This window comes from Trachymyrmex septentrionalis, unplaced genomic scaffold (assembly GCF_001594115.1).
Source record: "Trachymyrmex septentrionalis isolate Tsep2-gDNA-1 unplaced genomic scaffold, Tsep1.0 scaffold121, whole genome shotgun sequence".
Classification (NCBI taxonomy): Eukaryota; Metazoa; Arthropoda; class Insecta; order Hymenoptera; family Formicidae; genus Trachymyrmex; species Trachymyrmex septentrionalis.
Genome location: NW_017304341.1, coordinates 152,079 through 165,983, shown reverse-complemented (window position 1 = coordinate 165,983; position 13,905 = coordinate 152,079). Strand labels below are relative to the sequence as shown.

At 37.8% G+C, this 13,905-nt stretch overlaps 1 protein-coding gene across 1 annotated transcript in view; it reads right to left on the bottom strand.

Annotated features, from left to right (window-relative positions):
• Positions 1-10,769, bottom strand: part of LOC108754999 (tyrosine-protein kinase Drl-like) — a 24,030-nt gene extending 13,261 nt beyond the window's left edge. Inside the window, exons 1-2 of the mRNA XM_018497701.1 lie at positions 10,525-10,769; positions 3,043-3,217 (exon numbers count right to left, since the gene is read on the bottom strand). Of these exons, the coding sequence (XP_018353203.1) occupies positions 3,043-3,217; positions 10,525-10,732 (383 nt within the window). The 5' untranslated portion in view covers positions 10,733-10,769. The remainder of the gene's footprint in view (positions 1-3,042; positions 3,218-10,524) is intronic.
• Between the last annotated feature and the right edge of the window lie 3,136 nt (positions 10,770-13,905).

Genomic DNA, 13,905 nt, shown 5'->3' with positions numbered 1-13,905 from the left:
GGGAGAGCTAACTTTTAATATAAGCTATAAAAAGATCACGGTGTGAACGAATATCTCTTGAATATCATTATGTCGTATGCATGTAGACGTATATTCTGAATCTGATATTTATTACGGAAAAGCTAATCGAGTCAATACCGAAGTACAAAAAATAAACATCTCATCGGAGGGAATCGAAAAGTTGGAAGACTGCAGCAAAGTCTCGACGTGAGTTTCGCGAGTGGCGTAACTCTTGAGAAAACTTTTCGCTGCTTGCCGAATCTCGAAGGCGCCTTTCGTACATCGTGCAGTTCGATGTAGTAAGGAGGGCTTACGAGAGACGAGGGTGGCCGTGTTCGTTCGAGCGTACGGATGTAAAATCTGCAGTTTTATCCGCCGGCGAGGGTGTACGTGAAACGTTGTAGAGACGTAAGGAGAGCTAGGAGGAAGAGAGGGAGGGAGGGAGGGAGGGAGAGAGAGAGAGAGAGAGAGAATCAAGGAAAGCAAAGATTCGTCGTTTCTTTGCGTGTTATCAGAGTGGGGAGGCTCAAAAGAGCTAATATATCCCGGGACTCTGGGAGAGACAATTGGCCTATGGGAGGAAAGAAGAGTGAAAGATGATATAAAATAAGGGTGCGTCCCTCCCGTGAATTCCTTATAAAGGCCACTTCGCCATGCGATAAATATTTGATGTCTTCCGATCCGAGATCACATTGTTACAGATGATCGCGCTCGATCGCATTCGTATCACGCACCGACCAATTGCGTGTTGTTTGTTCGAGCGAACATCTGTTGCTTTCTTTTTCGTATGCTACGGTCAGTGCCATGGTGGGATATTGATTTCAATTCTGCGACAGACCGCCGTGCAATATTTTAATCTTGCGAAAAATAAAGCCGGAGTCAAGCCGTAATATATTTTTCTATGTATTACGTTTTAGCGTAGTCTAATACAGAGATTGATTAGAACAATGAGAGTCAGATCCTTTTGTCCTTTAAAAGCAATTATAATATTTTATCGAGTATTTGTGTGCAATAAAACATTATTTTCTATTGCTTTACCTGTATGTCAAAAAGTTTTCTGTCTACGATGATAATTAAATTTTTTAAATAATGATGTTATTAATTATCGTGGAAGAGAAAGGATGTGCAATAAGTATTTCATATAAATACGAAATAAACTAGCAAAGTTCGTAGAAAGAACAAATCCCTCTCCTTACCGTTTAACGAGAAAAATTCGCAATGGAGAACATCAAAAGAGCTAATAAATATCCGGGTAAAAGACAATTCTCCCTCTTTGAGACAAACAATAGGGAGGGAGGGAAGGAAATGGCAATAAAGTGAAGCAAGAGTAGCTTTGTTTCTATCCTAACTCCCTGGCAGCATGGTTTCTATCTCATTCAAGTTCCTCGGTTATGCACCTCGAAATAGAGGCACTGAAATGGAACACTCGATGTGCTAAAGTATAAAATAATTACAGTGAAAGTAACGATCGAACTTTAAAGGCAGGCGGATAGAAGTTTTCGCATAATATTCATCGTTAATGAGGGGAATGGCGCTAGAATGGCGATCCGCTCGTTTAACGAGAAAAATTCATGATGAGGATTTTCAGAGGGCTCAATATATTCGGGCAAAGACAATCAGTAGACGGGAAAACGAGGGGCAATCCTATTAAAGGATGAAAAAGGATTTAAAATATTTAAACACGGAAAAAATTAGAAACACCCATAAAAGTTATTGTATCTTATCGTAATGAAAATTCATTCATTCATGTGCTATATAAGTATAAAATAAGAAAAAGACTATATTTTCGTGCTTTAAGTGGAGACAACAGAATGAAAATGTAACGAAAAAAAGACTGAAGATTTTTTACGAATGTTGCACTATTATACTCAATATATTATTATTTTATGGTAAAACAATAGTTAAACTTGACACTATATACTTTTATTTAACAGTGTATGTAATGTTATAATTGTCAATGTAATCTCAAAAAAAAAAAAGTCGAACGCATATTAATTTGATCTGAAAAATTGAACACGTTAATTTGTGAAAATGGTACCATTAAGTTCTACTTGAGATTCAACTTGTGCGTGTACGCGGTAAAGAGCGGTCGACGAGCAAAAAAGGAAACAACGAATATGGGAAGAGAGGTAAAAGCGGATCCTCTCGACCCTTCTAACATCCTCCTTACATTCTCTCCCGCAGAAGATCCCGGATACGAGAAAGGGGGTGCGCATAGCTATGCAATAAAATGTCGGCTGCCGTGCCAAGCGACCGACGGATCACCGGCGGCTTATTGAAAGGATATTTCATTCGGACGAGTTCCTCCTATCCAGCTTATCCACGCGAATTTCCCGCGGGGTTGCGGAAATCTTTCTGTCGCTCTCCCTTTGCACCCCCTCGACTGGTATTGCGGTCGCAGCGTCAGGTATATCTCTCATGCTCGGCAGAAAATTCGCGACGTCGCGAAACTCGCGCCCGCGATACTTTTCGCTCGAATGATTTTGCCGAAAATGAGAGCGCCGCGGTACGCGGAAAAGCGGCATTTACGACGCGTCTTACGGTGGCGTCTTACGTAATGAAAATCTTTTCCTCGAGCGTTTATTTTTGTGTGCGACCGAGCGCGATCTTTAGAAACGCGAATTTAATAAGCGGCAGAATGAGAAGCCGGATGGCGTTATTCCGCTATGTCGCTTTCTTTCTGTCGCTCGAAAAACCGCGTACCACCGGTAACGTGTTTTTGCGAATTTATTACTATCTCGTTACTTGTTTTACCACCGCGTTTTTAATAATATGCACTTTGTTAATTCTGACGAAGCAAAGATTAAGACGAGGAATTTACGGAGCTGAACCATTCACCGCTGGCTTACATTTTAAAAATCTTTTATTCTTTTATAATTTCTTAGACTTCCCCATCTTTTTAATCTGGACTGCAGTTTAAATGCGAAAACGGGAGATGAAGATGCGACCACATTTAAGCCACATTTTATTACGGTATTCTACTAAATGCTGTGCTTAAATCTTATTAAATATTATAATATTCACTGATAAAATTCTACTTACTGAGATTCTTGAACTCGTGCCTTACTGTTGCGAATGTATAACGCGCTGGCAACACTGCCGACGACCAAAATTAAGGCGCAAGCACAGATAGCAGCGACGTAAAGTGCATCGGCATTATTCGCCAGCGGATCGGGTTCCAAATGCACCGAATCATTGCTGGGAGGAGTCTCGACACCTGTAAATATAAATTGACACTATTTATAATGTCAACTTATAACTCAATTCGAGTTATTTTTAATCATGTCTATCAGTACTCTTATCCGACATACGAGTATCGTTAATTTCACTAAAACACTGGAGTTAAACAATTTTACTCAAGAAAAAATGTATTAAATTTGTCTCAAATTCAGTTTATTATTTAGTAAATGCATATGTTAATTAACTCAAGGGATTGATTTACCACTTGATATCTGACAGTAAGTAGTTGAATTTTCCATGCATATTTTGTATCTTACGCAGTCTTATTAACAAGAATAAAATGAACCAAGTATTGATTCGTTCAACGAATTTCAGTTATCGTTATAAATAAATTGAAGATAATTGAATTAGTTTATCAAAAAAAACAATATTGATTTCATTTTTCCGAAAATAAATTTTCCAACGTGTCGAGCGTCAAGCTGAAGTATATATCTCACCGAGCTTCAACTTTCCAAAGAGCGTGTAAATAATGTGACATAAACAACGTCAATATATAATTTAATTTGTCTTTAATTTTATTTTATTTTCAATAAAAACAATAATTAATACGCAATTCGCGTATACTCTCTTCACATTTCGTTCAACGGTTAGGTTTTTATATTCATATTTGATCTGCAAAACTCGGATGACCGCCATTATAGTATCGACAATCCATTTTGTCAATTGGAGCATTTCCACTCAAACCACGTGCTCGAGATCCGAATCTATCGGGGCAAGCCCTTGGACACTGATCGAGTCATTGTTTATACGTATCGCAGTACTATCGAACGGAAATATCGACGAACTATGGAAAGTGCTCAGAGCTCTCACTTTGATGGCGAATCGTTGCCCACAAACCACGAATTTTCCGGAAAGTATAGCCACCATCGCGATTTTATTCGATTTACTTTTATCTCGCATAGCGATTTTTCGTGCGCTATGGCGGTCACGTGCCATAGGTATCAACCATCTTATCGTTAGATTATTGTTCTTTACCACAAATTGTTTAAACTATAAATAGCATTTAAATTTAATGTAATTTAAAATCTTTCCTATTTAACATTTTATATATATTTAGAACCCCGAATTTTTTAATTTATTTTGACCATAAAATCCATAGAATATTTTTTTCAAGTATTTTTATATTACTCGTCACTCGGGTTTCACGAATTACACTGTGATGCAATTTTCATGATGTTGCTTTATTAAAATACATGCCTCATTAGAAATCTCGACGAATTAGTCAAGCTCAGTTGGCGTTTCTCTCGTTTCTCGCGGGAAAGTCTGAAAGGACGAGTTTGTCGAGACTTTTGCTTCGTTGCATCACGCGTTTACATTTTCCCGCCGGTACCTCGCTTTCTGATATTTCTTTTCTCTCTATCCTTTTGTGCACGTTGCGAGAAGAAAAGACTCGGATCGAACGGGCGGCGCCTTGTCGTCTCTTATAAAGGTAAATAACGCGGCCTAGACGGAGGAACTTTAGTGCGAGGGCTCAAAAGCTTTCAAGAACCAAGCACGTCAGCCTCGACTAGGATATGCCGACGAAAGGGACGCATCCTTTCGGAGCGTCATGATAAAATTAAGTAAACTCCATCAACTCTTAACTCGTCCCCGAGATTATAGTGCCGTATAATCCCTAAATGCATTTCTTCATCGGCATTACCTGCCTGAAATCTAAAACAACTCTTCATTCTCAGCCAACTTATTTTCTTACGTACACCATAAGCGAGTAAGGTCGCCATTATCACATTCTATTTCTCTCCTCGTTTACAATTCGCGAAATAAATAATTATTTCTTATATGCCTTTACAAGACATCACACAGAACTGTCATATCTCTTTATATAAATACCTAGCTACTTTCCTCTTTCAATTTGGAAACTTTAATTACGAGTCTTGACCTGATATTCGTTAGTTTTCTTCCGTTCTCTTCCGTTTGCTGAATAAATGTTGAAATGTAAAATGTCTTTAAATTTCGGGAAATGTTAACGTAGAACTTTTTCTAATTGCATTCTTTAAATAATCAAAGCTGAGTACATGTTTTTAAGATCTCACAGGAAAACGCTCGTACATTTTTCCTCTATCGTTATTTGAAAGCCGCACCTTTTTGTTGCAGAGCAATCTCATTCGAGTAAGTAACGTTGGTTACAGAAATAAAAAAAAATGCTACGACGTACTCTCTGTTAAGCTGTACGTCGTAGTGCATTAAAAAAACGCATTGTGCTTGCGGCGTGAGAAAATCTCACCTCGAAAATTAAGACGTGACACAATACACGTCGTGAAATTCTTCTTTGTACAGATAAGAAAACAATTAACCATTAGGGATTGAATTGATAATTTATTGATGCTATATTGAATTACCATTAATATATACTATGTTTCAAGAAATATCATCTTAAAAATTTTCATTTTTATTATAAAAATCTTTGTTGTAATCGAAGCTTTCGATTATAATTCCGTCCATATACAGCCAGAGAATATTTCATATAATACGTGTTTTAAATTCCTACACTTTTTGATTACTTACGATAGAAATGACTGATATTTAAATGTTTAACTAATTGTGCAATACATATTCTTTTCAATTTGAATTTCATTGGTCTTACTGTCGCATTGCTTTTTCACGTTTTTATAAAAATAGTAAACGCAGTTTTCTAATAAATACGTTACTGGTTGCAATAAAGCATAATATTTAACTTATTTTTTCTCCCTCGCTCATTTCCTCATTTCATAAAGGAAGGAAACAGGCTTCTTGCCTTTGCCAAGATAACGTAAACCAAGCAAGTTGCGTGATAGCCGAAGTAGAGCATCGCGAACACGAGTTACGAAGACGAGCAAGACGAGAAGGAGTTTGCTCGAGCGCGATGAGACGTGTGCAGGAAGCAGCAGGAAGAAAAAGTTAAATAAATCGTACCAGTCTTCGGCGGCTGTACTGCAGTTTCTCAGGGGCAAAACTCGCATCGTTCCTTTGCACGGAGTCCTTCTATCTTCCTAAAATGTTCCTCTCGCACGCTAGGACGCGTCCGAAATACAAACAAGTATCTTGGAAAGATTTCCACAATTTCTACGAAAGAATTCTAGAATTATATACCATAACTACGTCAGATTTTGTAATATATATTTCTTGATACTTCTCTCTCTCCTTAGCTTTTCTGAACACGCATTGTAGTTACAACTCGACTTTGTCTTACAACTTGTAATCTATTACGTAAGATTGCTATACTCATAACGTTTTTATCGCTTACACTGTTAAATTAATTCATAAAATCAAATTATATCTAATTTAAATCATTTTTAATTAATTCTATAGGTCGTCATTGTTCCTACTCAACATGTAATTCAATTAAAACAATGGAGTTGAACAATTTAACAGAAGAAATGTATTAAATTTGACTCCAATTTAATACATTATTTATCAAATGCACACATTAATATAGGCGCTGTTTATTTTGAAACTAACAATAAGCAATTCAACCACAGAAATGGATTGATTTACAATTTTACACGCATATAAAAGTTATAAATAATAAAATGTTATTTAAATCAAGGGATTGGGATTGCTTCTTTGGTTCTAACTACATTACGATTTTTGTATCACTTGTGCAATATATCATCCAAAAATCATGTAGCAGATAACATAATCTTCATCTTATGCGAAGCTATCGTAACAAGGATAAGTAATCGATCATGTTGCTCATAGCACTCGAAGAACAGTGAAGTACCTATCGACGTAACTTAGCGCAAGCGAGACGCGCCTCCGAAACTTCGGGATGGGACTTAAGAGCGACTACGGAGTCAGGAAGGCGTGTTAAGAGCGACTGCGTATCTCAATTAAATCCGGGCGAGCTATGCTATCTGCTACCATCAAACAGACCTTAACCGAGATTTACGGAGGCCCAGAATTAAGTCTCCGGAGGATTAACAGGATGACCCTCTACGAATAGCATTCCCTTATTCGCCGCGAGCTCTGTGGACTTTAGAAACAAATTTGGTCATGCTGAGAGGCTTACGTAAATCACAGAATTGCGTCTTTTGTGCACCGCGCTCTGATATATATATATATACGCTTATTTTATAATACAAAATAAAACGCTTCAATATCGAGAACAATTTAGATAAAGAAAACTTTGCGCTCGTGTATGTTGAATATTGCAATTCCAGGATTACGTCAGATAAAATTTTTTACTAGCGTCACTTTCGTTCGAAATATTTGTTTTCAATACTTTTTCACATAGTACACGCTCACGCTTGCAAAACTTGCAAAAATACTCGATAATTCAAAACGTCAACATTTTTCAAACATATTTGAGATGTAAAATAATTTGAATATTTGAAAACAGTATAAAAATCTGAAAAATGGAAAATGTCACGTATTGAAAACGATATACATCGTCGTTCCAATACGTGAAAAAAAAAAACGCTTAAATACGCTTTCAGTCCGTTGAAATCGTCGAAGACTGAAATTGTAGATATTAAAGTAGCTAGAAGTTGAGGATTAAAAGAATCAGTATGAATTACTGAATCTTTTTTATTTTCGATTTGACAGTGAATTCTCCAATATATGAGACTCTACACAAAGATCGAGTATATAGTCTCCATATAGAGAATTCGATTATTTTCGAGTGATCTCAAGACGCTTTCAGATTGCAGCAGGTCCTCTCGAGCTCGAAACGATCGCCGAAGGACTCGTCAGAGCCCGGCTAGTACTTTGGCGATGCGGGAGCGAACGAGGAAGAAGCAAATTCGACAAAGCAGGAAATCTGCTCTTCGAGACGCGACTAAGGTCCTCACCGCGGAGGCGCTTACTTATTTTCGTCCTTCTTCCTGCCTTTCCGCGCACCTCTGTCCATCTACTTCGTTTTTCTACGCGGCCGACCCTCTTGATCTTCGGCGAGGGTGGGATCCTCTGCCTTCTCTTCTCTTTCATTAAATACACCGACCCCCGGCGAGATTCAATTTTACTCGGCGGATTGCTTTTTGTTGTACCGTCGCCTGCGCTTCGGTAACCGGATCCGGATCTGCGCTGCTTTCTCTCTCTTCTTTACTCTTTCTTTTCTATTTCTTCTTTTCTTCTTTTCGTCTCTTTCTCTTTATTGTTGCTACTCTCTAGCGTCGGGTCGTTTCCTGTGTGTCACGTAAATGCATGTATTTTCCGACACGAGCAATATTCAATTACACTATGGTGTGCAGTTACTTGAATGTTCGCCAAGTTTTAAGATAATTGTACGTAAAGTATAATGAACGTACTAACATAACAATAATAAAAGTAATTAATTTAAAAATCTCCATTTGATTTTTGGTTCCGTATCTATTCAATATTCTTTACAGTTTAAAACAGTTTAAACAATAAAATACAAAGATTTATTTTCAATTTTAAAATGCATCTCTTTCATTCCTATCTCTTTTATCCGACGAAATCACGTTTTAATCGGAAATTATAATATTAGAAATCAATTTTCTTCTCATTTTAAAAAAGAAAATAAAAGTAAAAAAAAAAGTAAAAAAAAATAGTATCTACTACTTTGCCCCATTGTTGTAATTCATTTCCCATGGATCTTTTATCGAAAGCTGCATGAAAAATTCGCTTTAGTTTCGCAAAATCTATATGGAGTATTGACAAACTATTATGGCGCGAGAGAGGAACGAAAATCAAGGTTATTTTCCAGATTGCATTCATCTGCTGCATGGTTTGTTTTTTCAGGAAACATACATTTTCGAGGTCGCATGAGGTTTGCGGAGACGAGAGAGAGCTGCCTGTGAAGTACCATGAGTACAAGCTTACGAGCACCCTTGTCGGAAGTGGTGGCGGAAATTACGTTTGTACTTTCGTCCGGGTCCGTTATTTCCATTTCTCCCGCATAACGTAAACTGAACGTATACATAGTATATATAATTTCATTATTTAAACATAATTACTTAAACGGCCATAATTTGCAATTGCATTTATAATACGATGACATTTATTTAGGAAAGACCCAAAAATCGACGTATATTTCGAGTTAATTGCCGCGCGTTTGCTATAAAATAAATTACTACTTTGAAATTGTAATCACCAATTGTACTCCACACATGATATTATTACAATAAAAACATCGCATATTTCATACCGTATCAACTGCGATAGAATATGAGCTGCTTCTCAATAATACATCGACGTATCAACGTGATTAGCTCGCAGCTGCTTTATTTTGCATTTTGAAAACTGTTATTGTTATTCTTTTCATTCACGTTATAAACGTTTAACATCACGACGTCAAAGTTATCAGAGCAGAGTTTATAAATCGCGTGGATAAATTGAGTTTGCGCGTGACGCGAAATGAATGCGCGTTTCTGTTTTAATCGCGACCGCGTCGAAACTGTCTCGTCGTAACGAAGATATTCAACCGGGTTTGCGAACGTGCTAATTAAATCCGAGATTACGTAAACGAAATAATTATCAACACACTGCAATGGCGTTAAAGTATAGATAAACAAAAGCGCGTTTCATCGCGAACCGCTTGCATTGCAGGACATTCACAAGCGAGTAACATATGTTATATAGATTACAAAGCTTAAATAGTATTACCCTTTGAAATGAATCTTCACATAATACACTATAGATCAATATTGCCATTGAAAATAACGAGGCACAGAAATCCCCAGGCCGGCGTGATATTGTAACCATTAATTAACGTGTTTCATGAATTATTAAAAAATTTATTTAATTTATACAATTTTGGATGTTGTGTTATAACAAAATTTATTGATTAATTAAGGGGGAATGGGATTGCGGTTATTAAATAAATATAAAATCTGAAAGAGCAAGAGAGGGAGAGAAAGAGGAGGGAGAGAAAAAAAGAATCGCATAAACATTATTCAGAATTGAAGAGAGGAGTTACAATGTTAATTACGCCAGTAAAACGCCACTAAGCGAAAGAGTTAAATAATTCACGCTTTAGCATTTTCATATTTTAAGTGAGACAAACAGCGCGCGTCGTTATGATTTTTTTATGGATTCTGAATAAAGTAACCGGAAGAAAACGCGTTCCTTTAAAAGAAAAAAGAAATCATATTTAGGATCCGGATCTAGTTGTCGGTTAATGCACGGCTGCCATGAGAATCGCGGGATTTCAGATCGTACTAAAAAATTCCATGTGTAAGAATAATGAAGTAAGGGTTCCGTATTTTTCTCATGTACGAGAATAATAAAGCGCGATTAGCCTTGTGGACATTTTTTAAAATTATTATAGCGATTGTTCCCAAGCACGCATAACCGTCACGCGCGGAATATCGGCTACCGCCGATAGTTGGATGCACCCGCACGTACCTTTCAAGCAGATCTTGTTCCTCTTGAAGACCAAGATGGTGTCGTTGTATCTAGTGCCGGGCGGCGCCGTGACATTCAATCTAAGCGCCAAAGGAATTTCAGCGCTAACGACACCCGAGCACGGTAACCTGATCCTGAAAACCTGCAGAGTGACCGGTACCTCGCCTTGGGCAGACACGTTTACCCTCGGTGGTAGCAACGCCATCATTCCAGAAGATGGTCCACCTGGTACGCCCACCACATCGTAATCCAGTTCCATCGAATATCGTAACTGAAAAAGAAGATCCCTCAAATAATTTGACCAATCGGCAGACAGGAATCTTATATACGTACGTTGCATCGCTTCGTAGGTACCCTATAATTCTTCTCTCTAAAGCGCATTTCAGACGATCTATACTTCGCGATTCCAAATTCATGATAAAATTTTACTTATAATTTTGCGTATCGCTTATATCCTAAATATAAATGTGTAATTGTGAAATCCTGATATATATTTTGCATATACGTGAATTTTATACCTCTTCAAATGTTTCCTATGTTACACGCCACGCAAAATTATAAATAGAATTCTGTTCCGAAATTGGCCCGTAAATTATAGATCGTTAAAGTGGACTTAAAATTTTTAGAATCTTATTCTGAAGAGTGAGATCTCACTGTTAAAAAATGGAAAATTGGACCACTCTCTTTCAAGATTAGCTGACTTTTTACTCTTTAGAGCGAGATTTCACTGGAAAGAATGAAAAAGAATTAACATAGGCAAATTCTTAAGAAGTCATTTATACGCTCGTGTTTCAACGCAAACTTCCTTCTAGCGCGCCGATATTTCGTACCGGAAAAGTATTCCAGTTATCGTCCGCCGGACGATATGCCGACACGTAATAAAAATAGCGCGCGACGCCCATAACTCATGAAAATGCCAGACTCGCAGTCCCTTCTCGCGGCCACCGCATGTACGATTGCGCATATTAACGTTATAGATATATGAATATATATCGCCGCCGTATCGGTCGGCATGCGATATTTCACATTAAATCCCGCACGTCGGTCTATCCGTATTTACTGCCGCCTATCTCGTAACCTTCGAGCCCGAGTCGAGCCAAGTCCGCATCGTCAGGCAGTCGCGCGATTCTCGAAGGCACGACTGCACCACCCCCATTCTGTCATTCGAGATTGGTCCCCGTGCGACGAGGGACGGACGAGACGGGGGTGGTGGCGGCGACTAGTGTGTTCAGACACGCCACAAGTTTTACGAGGTGGCATAAATAACCTGGTTAGTGCTTCGTGATGCGGTGTCAACGGAAAGGCGGCTCCACCCTCCCGGCTCTCCGGTAATCGTCGTAATCGTCGCGCTGGGGGGTTGCACTTGCGTGGCGTGACACCTGCCTATCGTACCCCCATAGCGTACTCGAGATCGCGTACCTCTCTTTCTTTTTCCTTCTCGCTCTCTCTCTCTCTTAATATTTATTATTTTTTTCTATTCTTCGTAAATCACACGTACATCGTGAGCGAGATGAATGGACCGTGCACGCGTGTCACGACACTCCCCGTGGAATATTCGTGCATAAGAATATTCGCGTATATCCGTCCTCCCGTGTGTATCAAGACTGTCAAACAACTCTTAGATCTATGTGAATCACGTTTCACACAGTCGGGCCTTTCCCTTTAATTACAGAAAGTGGCTCAATACACGGTGGACGATTTATTTTGATTCAAGGATTGCATAGGTATCACGCGAGTAATTATTCACAGTCGTTGATGTCGCGATAGAAAGAGATCGTGAGAGAATTATGGCTTCGAGTTATCTTTAACAGATTCTATTACGGTAAATTTAATTACAGTTAGGTATTTATGCTAAACAATTTTTTTACGCACACCAAGGAATGTATACGATCGATGTAAATTTATGTCTACGTAATTAATTTGATACTTTTTGCATAGAATCAATTGCAGAGTGCATATAAGAAATTTTTTTAAAAGAAACTATACAACAAACTTTCCGTCGTAAATACAGGGGGGGCAGTTAAAGCTCTCTCGGAGGGGTAGACAAATGACGAATGGCATTTCCGATTTTCTTCAACAGGCACGCGAGCTTTTTCATACTGAACGCTCTCTCGCCCTGGCATTTGTTCTAATTGACGGTAACTTAATGACGATGCGGTTGAATCGAGGACGCGCTGTCGAGGGTGGTTTCGAGACGGGACGCCGTTTGCCTCTCGTAATCGCTTCTCGAGGGTGGCGATGACGTGACATCTATCCGTCGCGTACGACCTGCCAGAGAATAAAACGTGTTTTCACCGTTCTACCTACGCGACGGGTAGTAATTGACAGAAGTGCCTCGTTCTCTCGTCGAAAAGCTACCCTTTTCTTTCACTGCCGCACCGCCCTTTTCTCCCACGATAAATCAACTACGTCCGGGCTAAACGCGTTCACGTCTCCCGGAATTGCTCTTCGAACTCTCGTCCGGTATGAGAGAAACGGTCGATATCGCTAAACAAATCTAGATTGATTTGTGGTGTGCTGCAAATGTATTTTATGACGCGAGACAAGAGTTATGGCAAGGCAAGAGTAGAATTAAAACAGAAAGTATCAATAACGTCAATTCCAATAAATCATAAAAATAGTCGTGTAGCAATCAATAAAGCTCCGAAGTAATAAAATTTCTTTTCCCTCTTTCTCTTCTTCATATAGTAATCAATTGATTTAATTACAGGAGAAATAATATATTTCTTTTGTAACATTACTACATTTGACCAAAAAAAAAATAAATATAAATTAATTCCTAAAGTACAAATTAATTCCTTAATGATACAAAATGGTTGGATATAACAGGGATCAATATGATCATCGGTGTACATTCTTTGTTACATTAAGATTAAATTATTAAAGATTCATTCTGATTTTGATGTCCGTCTGGACTATAATTAATATCAGAGTTTTTTTTCCCTTCTTTTTTCTTTATCTTTGCGATTAACGGTTTAGGTATATTAAAAGTTATTCATCAATTTTAACATAATTGACACTAATTCGCTGAATGGTCAAAGGTTTTTGACTAAACCAATAGAATTTAAGTGTTTGCGATGTGGTGAATTATTGTTTTAGTGAGCTACCTTCTATTATATATATTTTAAATCGTTCTCTCAACAAATTTACCTTTTAATAATTTTAATACATTTTAGATTGTTATTAGAATTTGTTTTTATATTATATTTTCCGTTAATAAGATGGGAAATAAATTAGTTTGTAAAAAAATTCTTTGTAATTACATCATATTGTCTTTGACATCAAAAGTGTGTGAAAAGTGAGCCGAAACATGTAAGCGAATTAATTATTATTAAAGTTGTTTTAATCGTATTGGTTTGTACAAGAATTGCCATGCTTGAC